Below are 17,429 nucleotides of genomic sequence, written 5' to 3' on the forward strand. Positions count from 1 at the left end.
AAAAACATCTTTTCAAACTTCTGTGTAACACACTCAGAAGAAAGAGCTATCTACCCTCTACTACATACTTGAGCTCACAGATGAACATGATTGGCTCGTGTCACAGTGAGTGACTGGAGAGAGAGAGAGAAAAAATGCATGCCCGTCCACCCACCCACATATCAGGGTTTGAACTCACGATCTGTAAGCAATAGGCAGAAAGCTTTAAAGAGGAATACGTCAGTGTGTTTTTGTTTATGTCCCACAATAGCAACATGACATCACTCAACAGTTTACAAGTTGCTATGGAAACAGAGCTGTAAAGGTACACAGGTGAGAAACATCTCAGACTGAAGCGTAATGCAGCTTTAGAGCTGCTGTGTGACGTGTGTGTGTGTTCATCAATATTAAATAAATATTTTAGAGCAGAATGTGAATAATTTCTCTTTATAAAACACAGAAGAATATTTAAAACCATATCCAGATTTTTGTAAATATTTTAATACTTAAAAATGAATGTCATATGAAGTTTAACTTTTTCTTAATAATTTTTGCATGAAATGGTTAGAAATAAATGCAGAATCGATCATCCATTTTTACCAGGATTTAGAAAAAAATAAAGCAATATTTGTCAATTTATGCATACATCACACAGAAATCCGGAACACTAAAGGAAATAAAACATCTCTGAATTTCAGCCTGATACATGAACTCAGATGAACTTCAGGTTTATTATCGGTGAAAACACACAGAGAAAATGTTTGTAACTCATTTGAAATTCATTTATTTGACAAAGAAGGTCAATCACATCCAGTGACACAAATTTATTCATATTAATTGACTAATTAATTGGTGGATATTAAAATCATGATCCAGCACCTGATTTTCATTCCAGAATCACTGATGTCACAAACCCACAGCTCTCTGTGATGGACTCGATCATGCGCCCTCCTGCATCTTCACCAGGGCAAATTCTTCCCCTCATAGTCCAGAAACTGCCCATGATCCTTCTCACTCAGCGCACAAACCACAGCTAACAGAGATGAGATGCTCTGCTCCGGAGTCATAGGAGCCTGCGGGAGATTACATCATCTTTAACTACACACATTCATGATTATTAATTAATATTTACACTAAATATTTACAGCAGATACACGCACTAACAAATGAATATAAATTATATTTATAGTGCAGCAATGTCACATTCTAGACTCTGACTGGTGTTAGTTAATTTTCTGTAACAGGTTTCTGGAAGGAGTCTCCAGTGTGAGTGTTGTGTATCAGTCAGAAGAGAAGCTGGAACTGAAAGTTTTCAACATCTTCAGGACAGAGGAGTTTACACTTCTGTACAGTTTCTCAGGAACATGACAAGCTGTGCTTTTTTGTCTTATTAACTTGAAGAAAGAGAATAAAGAGACTCTGGTGAGGGAATGAGTGTTTATAGCTGCTATAACATCAGTGAGAACAGGAGCGAACCTGTTTCATCGATGAGCCACAACATGAAATGTAACTATAAATAGATAAAAAGTGACATGGCAATAAACAAAAAAACAGAGGAATAAAACACTTGGGGATGTGCTGTTACAGGAAAATAATCAAAACACACACACACACACACACACAGTGTTTATTAGTTTATGTACCTCTTTCCCTCCCATATCAGTCTGCACCCAGCCAGGATGAACCACCGTGCACAGGATCCCATCGGGCTCCAGATCAACCGCTAAACACCGCGTCACCATGTTCAGACCTGCCTGGGGGGGGGAGAAGGGGGAGGGAGAAGAGAGGGGGGAGAGAGAGGGCAAGGGGGGGAGGGGGAGAATGTCGGGGTAGTGGCACTTCACGGAATCCAGGGACACATGTCGGCCGAAACGAATCCGAGATAATCGCAAAAGAAGCATTTTTTTTTCGAAATTTGTGATTTTTGTTTTTTTCCATCATGTGCAAGTTGAGATCTTGAAGAATGCAATCAGTATTTCAGATAATAGATTGTTTTGTTGGAAAAGCATACATTTTTTGTTGCAAATTGTCTCGTTTTTGTCAGGACTGTAGCCTGCTGGGGGGTGTGGGTAAATTACCATATGGGCCATTCACATGATGATTTAAGTCTTTTGGGGTTTTTTTTCGCGAATCAGCTGTATGATACGAGCTGAGCGCATGGCTACTTAAGCTGCATACAGGCGTGTGATTTCACTATGGAATGAGGAAGCTAAACAGAGTGCAGAGGAGCTGAAACACCGCGAAGCAAACAGACACATGTTATTTACTGTACATCGGAGATAACCATTTCTAGCAAAAAAAAACGCAACCAAAAGGAAGTGTTCTAGGACTACATTATTCCATCGGAGGCATTGGTGTGTGCAAGGCGACGTTTCTCTTTCTGATGGGGTAAGTTTATTAATCTAAGGCTGTGTGGTTATTTTTGCATGTAACGGAGAGTGTTGTGGTTTGGTTACATGAAACTAGCGTTGTGTTAGTTGTGTTATCATCGTGCTATCTTTCTTTCTTACGGTGTGAGTAATTTTTCAACCACAAAACGTTAAAGTATACTTTAGGACTTATTTTTGTACTTCATAATTGTGTTGGGCATACTTTGCATGGAAGGAAAATTGACGTGATTTGTTTACATGAAAGTAGCATCGTGCTAGCTCGTAGGGGGTAGGGCTTTCCTTAATGTCATGCAAATGAGCAGCATTATGTGCCCGCCCTGCACCCAGAGTAGCTGAGATGGAAAACTTTGAGGGCGATTTTCTCCCTTTTCTGTTTTAAGAGGTATACACTTTCAAAAGGCCACACATTCTTCAAATATTGTCAGATCTCCACATGGATGGCATCATTGGAAAGCTTAGAAACTGTACTTTCTGAATCTGTCAATAACTCAAAATGCCCCCGGGCCGACATGTGTCCCTGGATTCCGTGATCTGCCACCGCAACACCCAGATATTCCTCTGGTGATACTGATTGTGATTGATGTGTTTTGGCCACGCCCCCATCTCAGGTCTCTGGGAGATGAGTTTGAGTTGTTTATGTGAGTTTGAGAAATTGACTAAAACTGTAAGTGTGAAAGGTCTGTGTAATAAACTCCCAGCTCGTGTCTCACCTTGGACGTTCGGTAAGCGTAACTTTTCAGCACAGCTCCTTCTCCCCAGTTGAGCTGCACAGAGCCGAGGATGGAGGACACGTTGATCACTGCAGCTCTGTTCACACTCAGCACTCCGCCGTCACACACTCCTGCTGCTGCACAGAGTAACGGCAGGAAGGCCTAACACACACACACACACACACACACACACACTTACTTTAATATGATGCCGAACATCTCTGGGAAATGAGAAGCGACTGAGGAAAGACATTTGGTCAGTGAAAATTATCACAATAACACAAACATCATCAGCGTTAATAACAATAATGTCCCCCTGTGACATCAGCACAGAAATAACGAAAACACAAAACCAACACCAGGATCATTAAACACACCCCAAATATTCAGGAGAGATGTGTTTACAGTGTTTCAGGGCAGAGCTTAGCTTTAATAAGGCTGCGTTTGTGTACCTTTGTAACGAACAGCGGTGAGACAGTATTGCTCTGGAACGTCGTCATCATACCGTCCCGGGTCACTGTGTTCAGGTCCGAGGCAATCATGGTCGCTGCGTTGTTGATCAGGCAGTTTAACCCCGTAGGACCCACGATGCTCGACACCTTCTGAACTGCAGCTGCAATACTCACATCGTTGGTCACGTCTGAAACATCACACACACACACGGAGGATTAATCACAGCAAAACACACATCACATCACAGCAGAGTCGTTACTGAATCTATAAACGGATCAGATCTGAGTCCTGACTCTGAATTTCTAAAATTCCAGCGGCATAAAATTCTTCTGAGGAACTGATTAGTGCCACAGAGTTAAGATTAAAGAGAGTTTTACTGTCAATACGTCCATGTACAAGTAAACAGTGAACTGAAACACCGTGTCCCTCAGACTCCCCACGGTGCATTTATAGCATTTACAGAATAAGGGATATAAATAACTATCTATCGTAATCCAAGTTGGCATTAATTGATGTAAACATCTCACTATCAAAGTACAATAAACAACATCAATAACAAGACAAAGACAGGTCCAAAGTGACAACTAATTCAGCACAAGGACAACCAACACACAACTCTGTCCAGCTGTCTTTAACCATGACTTTTTTTTGTTGTTGTCAACTTTTTAAACAAACAACCATCTGTTCGTGTCACTTATCAGACCGGAGAGAAAAAAACAAAGAAAAAAACATCAATGAACTTTCATATAAATATTCTCCCCAAGTACTCAGTTCCACTGTCCACTGAAATAATAATAATAATAATAATAATAAATTAGTAGCAGTACAAGACCAGAGAGATGGTGATCAACTTCAGGAAGAAGAGGACGACATCACAATTTCACAACTAACTCATGTTTAAAGTCTTTAATTTTCTGTAAAGCTGCTTTGCAACAGTGTTTGTTGTTAAAAGCGCAATACAAATAAAACTGACTTGACTTGAGAACCACTGTGCATTCTGGGAGAGGGTGTGGAGGTGGTGGCGGATTATAAACACCTGGCTGTTCCCATCAACAACAGACTGGACTGGGAATCCAACAGTAAAGCTGTATACCAGAAAGGGATGAGCAGACTCTACTGCCTGAGGAAGCTGAGATCCTTCACCGTGTGCAGCAAGATGTTGGAGATCTTTTATCAGTGTGTTGTGGCCGGTGTGCTTTGGTTTGGAGCCAGAGACACTAACAGACTCCATAAACTGATAAAGAAGGCTGGTTCTGTAATCATGTCAGCCCTGTGATGACCTGGCGACTTGTCCAGGGTGTACCCCGCCTCACGCCCATAGTCAGCTGGGATAGGATCCAGCTTGCCTGCGACCCTGTACAGAATAAGCGGCTACAGATAATGGATGGATGGATTCTGTAATCAGCTGCAGACAGGACACTCCTGAGGCTGTGGTGGAGAGGAGGACTGAACAAACTGTTATCCATCCTGAATAATCTTGAATAATCCTGACCACCCTCTCTCTGCACCACACACTGGACAGACTGTTATAGGTTCACCGTCATAGGGACCGATACAAGAACTCTTTCCTGCCTCAAGCTATCATCCTGTACAACAACTCACCTCCAACCTCTCTGCTGTATTGTCCTCTTTATAACCCTGGTCCTCTGTAACTTTGCACCATCAGAGCTTTTTTGTTTCCTGCCATTAGTCACTTTGCACCATTAGTTTATTTGTTGGTATTTATTTATCTTACATTCAGGGGCGGCACGGTGGTGTAGTGGTTAGCGCTGTCGCCTCACAGCAAGAAGGTCCGGGTTCGAGCCCCGTGGCCGGCGAGGGCCTTTCTGTGTGGAGTTTGCATGTTCTCCCCGTGTCCGCGTGGGTTTCCTCCGGGTGCTCCGGTTTCCCCCACAGTCCAAAGACATGCAGGTTAGGTTAACTGGTGACTCTAAATTGAGCGTAGGTGTGAATGTGAGTGTGAATGGTTGTCTGTGTCTATGTGTCAGCCCTGTGATGACCTGGCGACTTGTCCAGGGTGAACCCCGCCTTTCGCCCGTAGTCAGCTGGGATAGGCTCCAGCTTGCCTGTGACCCTGTAGAACAGGATAAAGCGGCTACAGATAATGAGATGAGATCTTACATTCAATACTGCCACCTCTGTACAGTTTTCATCTTCATTTATCACAATTCTTGTTTTTAACACTATTCACTATTAAAGCACATTCACATGTACAAGGCATGCATGCATACATGGCCGCTGACAGCTTTGGCTGGGCCCGGGACAAAATGCTCTGAATGGGCCCCCCCCCGGGCCAACCCACACACACACCCACACACCTCTCTTATCCCAGTCTCTACTCACTCCAACCCTTAAATGACAGGTATTCAAAAACCATTCAACCGGTCAACAACCATTTCATTTTAGTACTTCAACATTTTAACAAAAAAAAGCCCAAAACCAGCAACCTCACACACATTGTGATCCTGTGAAGTAATCCCCAATTTCACTGAATCTTCCCCCCCTGTACTGTAACGGAATAAGCGGTTACTGTTATTTTGTATCCTTTAACCGAACGCCATTAAATGCATTCCGTTACGCCCCAAGCCTGCATGCGACAGCCCCCGCAATGCCTTCCTAAACTCGTGGATAGTCTACTATAATCACGCGATTGGGGTGCTCTTGAAGGAGCAGCGATGGACGGGGGATTTCGGGCAGGGCTGGGGGCGAACATAGTATACTGTGCGTGCGTACTGTCCAGTGTGAAAAGCAGAGAAGAACACACCGCTCGAGAAACGGCGGGATATGATTGCGGGCTAATGTGAATATCCTTAGCTTCAATCAGATATATGAAACACGATGTTATTAAGCCGTTGTGGTTATGAAATGATTCAATGCCCTGTGCGTTTGATATGGTGTTCAGTGTGACTTGCTCTCCCCTCGTTTGTAACATGAATTGCGTGCGGCGTGTGCCTTGGTTGGGGTTACTTTACTTTACATATATATATATATATATATATATATATATATATATATATAAAACACACACACAGTGGGGCAAAAAAGTATTTAGTCAGCCACCAATTGTGCAAGTTCTCCCACTTAAAAAGATGAGAGAGGCCTGTAATTTTCATCATAGGTACACTTCAACTATGAGAGACAGAATGGGCGGAAAGAATCCAGGAAATCACATTGTAGGATTTTTAATTAATTAATTGGTAAATTCCTCGGTAAAATAAGTATTTGGTCACCTACAAACAAGCAAGATTTCTGGCTCTCACAGACCTGTAACTTCTTTAAGAGGCTCCTCTGTCCTCCACTCGTTACCTGTATTAATGGCACCTGTTTGAACTCGTTATCAGTATAAAAGACACCTGTCCACAACCTCAAACAGTCACACTCCAAACTCCACTATGGCCAAGACCAAAGAGCTGTCAAAGGACACCAGAAACAAAATTGTAGACCTGCACCAGGCTGGGAAGACTGAATCTGCAATAGGTAAGCAGCTTGGTGTGAAGAACTCAACTGTGGGAGCAATTATTAGAAAATGGAAGACATACAAGACCACTGATAATCTCCCTCGATCTGGGGCTCCACGCAAGATCTCACCCCGTGGGGTCAAAATGATCACAAGAACGGTGAGCAAAAATCCCAGAACCACACGGGGGGACCTAGTGAATGACCTGCAGAGAGCTGGGACCAAAGTAACAAAGGCTACCATCAATAACACACTACGCCACCAGGGACTCAAATCCTGCAGTGCCAGACGTGTCCCCCTGCTTAAGCCAGTACATGTCCAGGCCCGTCTGAAGCTTGCTAGAGAGCATTAGGATGATCCAGAAGAGGATTGGGAGAATGTCATATGGTCAGATGAAACCAAAATAGAACTTTTTGGTAAAAACTCAACTTGTCGTGTTTGGATGAGAAAGAATGCTGAGTTGCATCCAAAGAACACCATACCTACTGTGAAGCACGGGGGTGGAAACATCATGCTTTGGGGCTGTTTTTCTGCAAAGGGACCAGGACGACTGATCCGTGTAAAGGAAAGAATGAATGGGGCCATGTATCGTGAGATTTTGAGTGAAAACCTCCTTCCATCAGCAAGGGCATTGAAGATGAAACGTGGCTGGGTCTTTCAGCATGACAATGATCCCAAACACACCGCCTGGGCAACGAAGGAGTGGCTTCATAAGAAGCATTTCAAGGTCCTGGAGTGGCCTAGCCAGTCTCCAGATCTCAACCCCATAGAAAATCTTTGGAGGGAGTTGAAAGTCCGTGTTGCCCAGCGACAGCCCCAAAACATCACTGCTCTAGAGGAGATCTGCATGGAGGAATGGGCCAAAATACCAGCAACAGTGTGTGAAAACCTTGTGAAGACTTACAGAAAACGTTTGACCTCTGTCATTGCCAACAAAGGGTATATAACAAAGTATTGAGATGAACTTTTGTTATTGACCAAATACTTATTTTCCACCATAATTTGCAAATAAATTCTTTAAAAATCAGACAATGTGATTTTCTGGATTTTTTTTTCTCATTCTGTCTCTCATAGTTGAAGTGTACTTATGATAAATTACAGGCCTCTCTCATCTTTTTAAGTGGGAGAACTTGCACAATTGGTGACTGACAATACTTTTTTGCCTGTGTGTGTGTGTGTGTATATATATATATATATATAATTTTTTTTATCATTTCATTTTTATCTGTATATTTTATAGTCTGCTTGTTCTTGGGATCTTTTTTCAATTCTATTTTATATTGTCTTTTTCTTTTTGCACGTCTGATAATTTGCTGTTGTAATAAACAATTTCCCAGCTTGGGATCAGTAAAGTAAATCAGTCAATAAATCACTCAATCAATCTATCTATCTAGTTGTATTTTTTATCTAATTTGTATCTGATAACAGTTTGATTTTCTCGCCATCTGCTGGTCACCTTCATGTACTGCAACTTTAAAAGAGCAAAAGGAGGGAGGGATGAAAAACCTCACACATGACTCAAATTCAGATCAATTTTAAAGGTCTTCTGATAACAGAAAAAACAACAACAATAATTTCAACAATATTTTGGGAAAAATTATTCTATTCACAACACTGAAAGAAGAAATATGAGAAAAACCAGAGGATGTAAATGTCAGGGGAATTGAAGTGATTTTTACTAATAAATATACAATAATATATCAACAATAATAAAAAACAAGCAATCCTTTTTACACTTTTTGGACTCACAAACATTTGAACATTTAAACATCAATTAAATGCATTTCAGCGTAGGTGTCTAAGTGAACTTGACCTGTGAATATACTGTACATGTTCAGTGATGTGAGAATTTTGTCAGTGACTCGATGTATAATCAGAAAATGAAAAGGTGCGAAGATGAAACACTCACCTAAAGGCACAATATAAACCTCAGGATGAGATTTAGCAATCTGCTGCAGCTCCTGAAAACACGAGAGTTCATTCAACATTTACATCAAAATCACTGACTATGGTATGTATACACACACACACACACAGTGTGGTAAATGTGGTGCAGAAGTTATTATATAGTGCACTTTATCTGTCCATCTTCTCGGGTATGTGAGGAGTCAAATGTAAAGATGGTGTGTCTGGAATCTTGGGACTTTTTTTTTTTATTCGGAGGAGAATTCAGTTCATATCCCCAGTTAAAACTCACCGAGCCAAAGAGAAAACGTTCCAGAACCACATCACATCCCCCAGGAGAAACGGCACATAGAGTTTCACATGTTTACAGCTTTTCAATAGCAGACTGCATTCTCTCTCTCTGTCCCTCTCTGTGTCTGTCTCTCTCTCTCTCTCTCTCTCTGTGTCTGTCTCTCTGTCTGTCTGTCTGTCTCTCTCTCTCTCTCTGTGTCTGTCTCTCTGTCTGTCTGTCTGTCTCTCTCTCTCTCTGTGTCTGTCTCTCTCTCTGTGTCTGTCTCTCTGTCTGTCTCTCTCTCTCTGTGTCTGTCTCTCTGTCTGTCTCTCTCTCTCTCTGTGTCTGTCTGTCTGTCTGTCTGTCTCTCTCTCTCTCTCTGTGTCTGTCTCTCTCTCTCTCTCTCTCTCTCTCTCTCTCTGTGTCTGTCTGTCTGTCTCTCTCTCTCTGAGGTTATATCCTGCTCTTAGACCAGCTCAGGAGTCGTGGGGTTGGAATGATGTTTAAATCTGGATTAAATCTAAGTTTACTTGCTGCACCAAATGTTTAAACATTGTAGTTTAGTTCTTTCACAATCCTGCCTGTAGTTTCACAATAAACTCTAACCCTGTTTCACCACTGTCATTTAACCCTTCTGTTCTGTTCAGGTCCAAATGACAGGTTTGATTTAATGCTAAAAGGAATTTAAAATACTTTATGAGCTTGGCAGAGTTTCTCTAACAAAAATAAAAATGTGATATTTACATTAATCACAGTGACACTTCTGGTTTTCTCTCTGCAGGAGTAACATGGAGTTCATACTGTTACTGTTCCCACATTTCCTATTGCTTCATTATCTCTCTCTCTCTCTCTCTCTCTCTCTCACACACACACACACACACACAATATAGTTGATGGAAAAATAAAAAAGGAGCATGAAAGTTAAGGGTTTTTTCCCCTCCAAAAATGTGAGCTATAAATCATTTCAGTTCATCAGAAGGATCTCAAAGTAAATTTCACTCAGAAGAGGAACTAAACCATCACTGATTAATGATTAATGGTGAAGGAATAATGAGTAATCTCCAGAGTAACTTTGTGTATGGCAGATTATCAGAACTTTACTCCAGATGTTATATCACAGGTGAATTATTGTTACGCGCAGGTTTATGATTAACATTCTGCAGCACAACTCTGATTAAAACGATGAACAGTCATTAAACTGAACGGGAGGTGAAACTCACACAGTGAACCTGTAAACACTCACCTGGGCTTTTACTGGGTTCCTGGCAGTGGCGATGATCTTGTGCGGTCTCTCAGAGATTCCCACTAAGTGTTTGACCATCTGCAGCCCCAGCCCTCTGCTCGTCCCGGTGATCAAAATCGACCTGCACTTCGCAAAGTTCACACTCATCTCCACTCTCTAATAAATCACTCCACTGCTGCTACAACAGTCCTGAACACAACGCGACTCTGCACACAAACTTCTTCTTCTTCTTCTTCTAAGTGAAATGGCGGATTAGACACTACTCGGTGTATTACCGCTACCTACAGGATAATTATGTCCACTACTAGACCATCAGTCTCATATTCTGGCAAAAAGGCCAGAGGATTTTAAAAATCTAATTAGGCATCAAGTTACTTTTGGATCCTTCACTTGCAGCAGAGCAGGGAGGGCAATAGTGGTAACACCCAAGCTGGATAGGTCAGTTATCAGTGTATGCCTGTACTCACTATACATCTTGCATTCTAATAAACTGTGGAAAACTGTCTCAGGAACTTTGCAAACATCGCATAATCCATCCCTATGTTTATGAATCAGATGTAAATTTGAATTTAAGGCACAGTGCCCCAATCTGAGACGGGACAATACAACTTGCTCAGACCTATTCCCAGATATAATGCTTGTGAGCAGACTGACGGTTGAATTGCATACAAATGCCTACCCTTTACATCCCTATCCCATTGGTATTGCCATGTTCGAATAACCCCCTCCATCAACTTACTCCTTAATTCTGTTCTCCCTGGTCTAATTGGGTCAGAAATTGAGTTTTTTTTAAGGATTCTTTTGCAAGTTTGTCTGCCACCTCATTCCCTTCAATGCCTATATGGGCAGGAACCCATAGAAAAGATACTTCACAACCCAGTTTATGTAACTCATTCACACTCATCAGAATGTCCATAATTAGATCAGGCCTAGCGTTTGAAGAATGGACTCTTAAGCACTGCAGGACTGAAGAAGAGTCAGAGCATATCACTACACTGTTAGGTCTCACTTCCATTATCCACTGCAGGGCTTTTATAATGGCCACAGATTCTGCCGTGAAGACAGCAATGTTGTCACTGAGCCTGTACTAGTGTTGCCACCTGTCCCGGTTTTTCCTGATTGTCCCGGATTTTCATGGTCTGTCCCGGAAAAAAAAAAAAATCCGGGACTTGTACATAATGGGCAAAATGTGCATTTCAACTTGCGAGCCAGCTGAGAACCAGTTTGCTTTTCCGAGCTCGCCGTGCTAAGCGGAGCCACGTCATTACGTCGCTGAAAACGTCATTACGTCGCTGTATACGTCAGTTACGGCGCTACGTTTGCATAAACCTTGGCGCGAATATCAAAGCAAAAACAACACGGAAGAAGCAGCAGCAACAACAACAATAATGATGATGATGATGGCTGACTTCGCGTTTGTACAGCTGCTGCTTCTCGTCGCTTAAAAATGGCGATCTTTCGCGGTCTTATTATTGTTGGTCTTAACAACTCCGCCCCCCGCTGACGTAAGCGGTTCTTTCCTCTGGCCCAGCAGAGAGTTGGTGCTAGCCTGGAACCGGTTTTTCTGGCCCCAGAGCCAGTTCTTTGTCAGTGGAAACAGAAAACCCGGTTCCAAACTAAGCACTGGCCCCGAACCAGCCCTGGAACTGCTTTGGTGGAAAAGGGGCAATGGAGGATGCTTGGACTGATAAAAGAAACAGACTCTCTGTTGCAATGGTGAAGGCTGAGCTTCAAGTCAGGCTAAACTTTCAGTTGTCCTGTACTGAGTTCAAGACATTCATTGAAAATCAGCCAGGACTCATAGCAGCAGCAAAGAAAAACACCAAATATAAATGGAAGATTAGGTAAGGTTTTGGTGAATTAAATGAAATCCAAATAGTCTTATCTGCCTACTCCTGTATGTACTGTATGTGCCCAGTTATATGTCCTCCTATGTATTTGTTTAGCCAAGAGCAGCAGAGGCACAGGCAAGCACAAGCAAAGCACACACCACACTCTAAGCAATCAGGTAAGCTGTTGGACACTACACCTTACATTCAGGTATTCTCAGATACAATAAAAAATTAGATTATTTTTATTCCACATAAGCAAACAAACAGAACTTAATTATGTATTCCCCTTTTACCTGTGCCCACTACTGCCCCCAGGTGTCCACAACCAAAAACTGTTGGAAATAAACCAAAATAATGAAGACCTGCTATATTATGTAAAGCAATTAACTAAACAAATAACTAGCAAAAGTGTCATTTTTACTAATTAGAGCAATACAATTTCAGCGTAGAAGGGCAATTTTTGTCTTGATTTAGATGTGTGAAGGGCGCCGTTGCTTACAAGCAAAAAGGTCGATTGGATGGTCGAAATGTCCAGGATTTTTGTCAGACACAGGTGGCAACCCTAGCCTGTACCCATTTCGGACATTTAGCTGTGGGATGTAAAAAGCACAGCTTACCTTCCCTGAATCTGGGTCTTTGGATCCGTCTGTGTATATTTGCAGACATGAGTTCCATTTAAGCCGAATATACTCTACTGCGGACTCACTACAAAATTCCACCTCATCATTGTGTTTATATTCATGCAACCTAAAATCAACTAGAAATGAGGGAAGCAGCCAAACCGGGATTGAGCCCCAATAAGAGCTCTTCACTGGGACCATTTCAAGTAGATTACAGTCTTTGGCCCATTGCATACACTGCTTGATAAAAGGCTGGCTCCTTACCTGCTCAGTAGCAAATTCATAACAATCCGTAGAAATCGAGCTTGCAGGGCAGATGCTAGATTTCTCCCTGAGTCTATTCCAGTAATGAACTGAAAGCTGGATTCTTCTTATTTTTAATGGCTTCTCTGCTGTTTCAATAAGAAGAGCAGAAGTGGATGTGGAGGCAAATGCACCGCAACATATTCTAAGGGCCTTGGACTGAATGACATCTAACTTTCTCAAAGCAGATTTTGCAGCTGCTCCATAAGCCTGACACCCATAATCAAAAATTGACCTAATCATAGCCTGATAAATAGTCAAAAGGGTGCTCTTTTCTGCACCCCAAGAGAATCCTGTCAAACACCGCATAACATTTAAAACCTTGCTGGTTTTAGCTACTACTTCTGAGATATGAGTGTTCCAGTTAAGTCTGCTATCAAACCACATTCCCAAATATTTAAAAACAGTCTACCCTTTCTATGGGAGTGTCAAAGTGTTAAGGTACCATCCCATTTTTTCCTTGCACGACTAAAAACAACATATTTTGACTTGGATACAGAAATTTTGAAACCCCATTTCCCAGCCCATTTCTCTACAGATTTTAGTTCTCCTTGCATTCTATTAGTAATAAATGATAGATTTCTTCCTCTGACCCACAGAGCGCCATCATCTGCATATAATGTTCTTCCAGTCCCATGGTTTAAATCAGCAAACATATCATTAATCATGACGTTAAATAGTACCAGGCTGATCACACTGCCCTGGGGGGTGCCATTATCGACCAAGGCTGCATTTGAGGTAGTTGCACCTACTCTTACCTGGATTGTGCGATCTTCTAGAAAGGTCTTGATCCACTTGAACATTCTCCCACTAACACCATAACTTGATAGCTTTAAAAGAAGGCCCTCTCTCCATAACGTCATATGCCTTTTCAATATCTAGGAAGACAGCAATAAGAATTTCTTTATTAGCAAAAGCTTTCCTGACTTCCATGTCCAGAGCAACCACATTATCAATAGTACTCCTACCCTTCCTGAATCCACTTTGGTGATCTACCAGTGCCCCCTTAACTTCAAGGAAGTGGACCAATCTGTCAGTCACCATTCTCTCCATTATCTTACACAGAACAGAGGTAAGGGCTATGGGCCTGTACGAGGATGGAGAACTAGGGTCCTTACCAGGCTTTAAAATGGGGATGACAACAGCATGCTTCCACGACTTTGGTAGCTTACCTTGCCTCCAAATTTCATTCATGAGGCTAAGTAGTTCATCTAGCACAAAGTCAGAGACATGGTTAAACACTTCATTGTAGATGTTGTCCATTCCAGGGGCTGTATTCCTACCTCAAGCTATAGCTCTCTTTAGCTCTTCTAAGGAGAAGTAAACATTCACTTCACTACACAGTGACTCTTGGGGAATTGCAAACTCACCTACAGTCTGATCCCTTATTTCCCTACTCTCCTTTTCAAGGTTATCAGAACTGTGCACCCTTCTGAAGTGTTCCGCTAACATATTCGCCTTTTCAGCAGAGGTCACAGCTAAGTCCGTTCCATCAGACAGAGCAGGGAGGCTGGGTTTTTTCCCCAACCCCATTCATTTTCCTTATAGTGGACCACAGCAAAGACACAGGAGTATCCCCTGACAGACTGGAGCAAAACTCCCCCCAGCTGTTTTTCTTTGCAGTTTTAATAACTTTTCTTAACAGAGCCCTACAATATTTATACTGTGTTAAGTTTTCAGGTGTTGGAAATCTCCGCAGCACTCTGAAGGCTTTATTTCTTTTCTTAATAGCCTCATCACACTCCTTGTTCCACCAAGGAACCATTTTCTTCTGCAGTCCCTTACCTTTTTTGGGGATAGCGGCTGTTGCTGCTGCAGAGATAGCCCCTGTAAAAGCATTGCTCCACTCATCTACTGTTCCATCCCTAAGGTCAGATAGAAAGTCATCGCACAAAGTTTCAAACTTCTCCCAATCTGCCTTCGTGAAATTAAATCTTCCTCTTACCCTATTTACTTCAGCCCTTAGCCTCAAGCCAAAGGTCCCCTTAGTTGGGAAATGATCACTGCCCATACTGTTTAAACCAAATACTTCCCACTCACTTTTCCCTCCTAATTCACCCGTAACTATCATAAGATCCAAGCAGGACATAGTTAATGAGTTTAGCTGGATCCTTGTAGGTTGTTCAGTATTTAAACACACCAAGTTAAAATCTTGCATAAGACATTCAACAAGTGCTCCATTCCCATCTGTCTTGTTGCTTCCCCATAAAACATTATGTGCATTAAAGTCACCGGTCCATTTAATAGGAGAGCGTACTTGCCTAAGTACATCCTCAAGCTCATGCCCATTTAACTGCAGACAGGGATTATAAAAGTTAAGTAATGTGACTCTTCCTGTGTCAGTCCAGATTTCCTTAACAATAAGCTCTAAATTGGAAACAATTGGCACGGTCCGGTATTCTATACCATCTTTAATAAAAGTTACACAACCACCCCCTTGTTTATCTTCTCTATCTTTACGAATAGAGACATAGCCAGGCAGCACAAAATCTAAAATGGGCTTCAACCATGTCTCCTGGACACAGATAATGTGAAATACCTCGTCATTAGTGGTGATAAATCTTTTAAATTCCTGCCCATTCCCAATTAAACTACGGGCATTCCATTACAAGACGTTTAGGGGCATCTACCCCTCTCCTGCTGCAGCTACTTCACTACTCTGCGACATTGTGCGGTTTTCGCCACTTTTAAGAAACTGGGAAAGAGATTCGGGAGTGACGCTCATTTTCAGATATCTCCCCGCTGCGATTGAGACAAGTTTAATCACGTCTGATCTATTCTTTGGACCTAAAAACTTAGACCCTGAAACCACATCAGCAATAAATGCCAGGAAGTCAATCTTTTTAACCATAATGCTGTCATCAGGTGGAGTGCGCACAATTTTCACTCTAGGGGGTTGCGGGGGCTTTTGAGGATATTGCTTATCATTTTGCTGAATATTTACTCGTCTCAAAGCCTCTGCATACGACACTCGCTGGTTAGTCCTAACTCTCTGCACTTCCACCGCTTTCACATACTGACGACACCCCTTGTATGCTGCACTGTGTTCTTCCCCGCAATTTGGACAACAAAGAGAAGCCTGTGGTTCACATTCCCCATAACTATGAGCCGCACCACACCTGCCACACTTCCTTTTCCCTCTGCATACAGCCGCAACATCTGACAATTAAAACATCAGAGAGGAGGTCTGATATAAGGTTTCACTTGAAAGCTCAGGTATCCAAGTTGTACTCGGCGTGGGATCGTTTGCGACTTAAATGTCAATACCACTGTTTGACTATCCACTTTTACACTATTCCTCGTTACTTGAATTCGCTTTGCTTCAACAACCACTTCGCTGTTTATCTCCTGCATAATTTCATTATTTGATATTCCCAAAGGAACTCCATATATTACCCCCTTTGCCTTTGTGCGTGTCCCGGGTACATAAACCTCCACATCAAACTTCTTTAATGACTTTAGCGCAAGCGCTTTTTCTTGCTGACATTTGGAATTACATTCCACAAGAATCCTGCCATTGGTGAGGGATATTGCATGTTGGAAGCTACCAATTTCTTCACCTAATAGCTCAGCCAATTTAATGGGATTTATTCCCCTGCCCCCATTGCCACTCAGCTTCACAATTACATTAAATTCTCCAACTCTCCTCTCTTTCAAACGCTGAGACTCTCCTTCACTCCCCGTACTTAAAGATTTACTTATTTCTTTCCGTTTCCTATGATTAACTACCTGAAATTCTTCACCCCCGCTATCCATACTATCTGAAAACCCCATATCATCCCCTAAATTATTGAAAGGCATACTACGAAAACTCGTAGTTTAGCCTTAAGATTAGGTGTTACCAGGGCCGGAGTGGGCCCTGTTTTCAGTCCAGGAGTTTAATTCACATTCAGGCCACTTTGAAATGGAGGAGGAATTTGAGTACATTAAAAAAGATAAAACAAATAACTGTTCTTTCACAATGCTTTTCATTTGGTTTAAATTCAGGTAAACTTCACTTCACTTTAACAATATAGGTTCTCGCGTGCATTTGAACCAATGCTTGTGCATTACATGCCGCATACGCCTCGAAAATAATGGCAAATCAACAATGCTGGGTACTCAGCAACCGGCAGATAAAGCGTGAGGGTGCATTAGGCAACTCAAAAATGGTTAAATGAAATGTAGGCTAAAGCAAGTGTTCGATTCTGCTTAGAATATTGGCATACGCATACACCTCTTCTAAGTTATATATTTAACAACAATTATTTAACATCAAATATGACT

The 17,429-nt window shown here is 41.9% G+C and overlaps 1 protein-coding gene across 1 annotated transcript; it reads right to left on the reverse strand.

Moving 5' to 3' along the window:
* Nucleotides 1-747: 747 nt before the first annotated feature.
* zgc:110339 (uncharacterized protein LOC550490 homolog) lies at nt 748-10,696 on the reverse strand. The gene is made up of 6 exons (XM_060927122.1): nt 10,409-10,696; nt 8,899-8,950; nt 3,532-3,719; nt 3,080-3,241; nt 1,623-1,733; nt 748-1,052 (listed from the first exon to the last, which is right to left on the reverse strand). The coding sequence occupies exons 1-6, from the start codon at nt 10,553-10,555 to the stop codon at nt 939-941; spliced, it is 774 nt and encodes a 257-aa protein (XP_060783105.1). The 5' UTR covers nt 10,556-10,696; the 3' UTR covers nt 748-938.
* Between the last annotated feature and the right edge of the window lie 6,733 nt (nt 10,697-17,429).

Source organism: Neoarius graeffei, chromosome 8 (assembly GCF_027579695.1).
Source record: "Neoarius graeffei isolate fNeoGra1 chromosome 8, fNeoGra1.pri, whole genome shotgun sequence".
Lineage (NCBI taxonomy): Eukaryota > Metazoa > Chordata > Actinopteri > Siluriformes > Ariidae > Neoarius > Neoarius graeffei.

What these genes read in the sequence shown, in the direction of transcription:
- zgc:110339 (XM_060927122.1), bottom strand. Translation starts at nt 10,555, where the DNA reads ATGAGTGTGAACTTTGCGAAGTGCAGGTCGATTTTGATCACCGGGACG. An exon ending in GGAACCCAGTAAAAGCCCAG is followed by an intron (nt 8,951 to 10,408) that starts GTGAGTGTTTAC and finishes TCGTGTTTTCAG; the next exon opens with GAGCTGCAGCAGATTGCTAA. An exon ending in CACCGCTGTTCGTTACAAAG is followed by an intron (nt 3,242 to 3,531) that starts GTACACAAACGC and finishes TGTGTGTGTTAG; the next exon opens with GCCTTCCTGCCGTTACTCTG.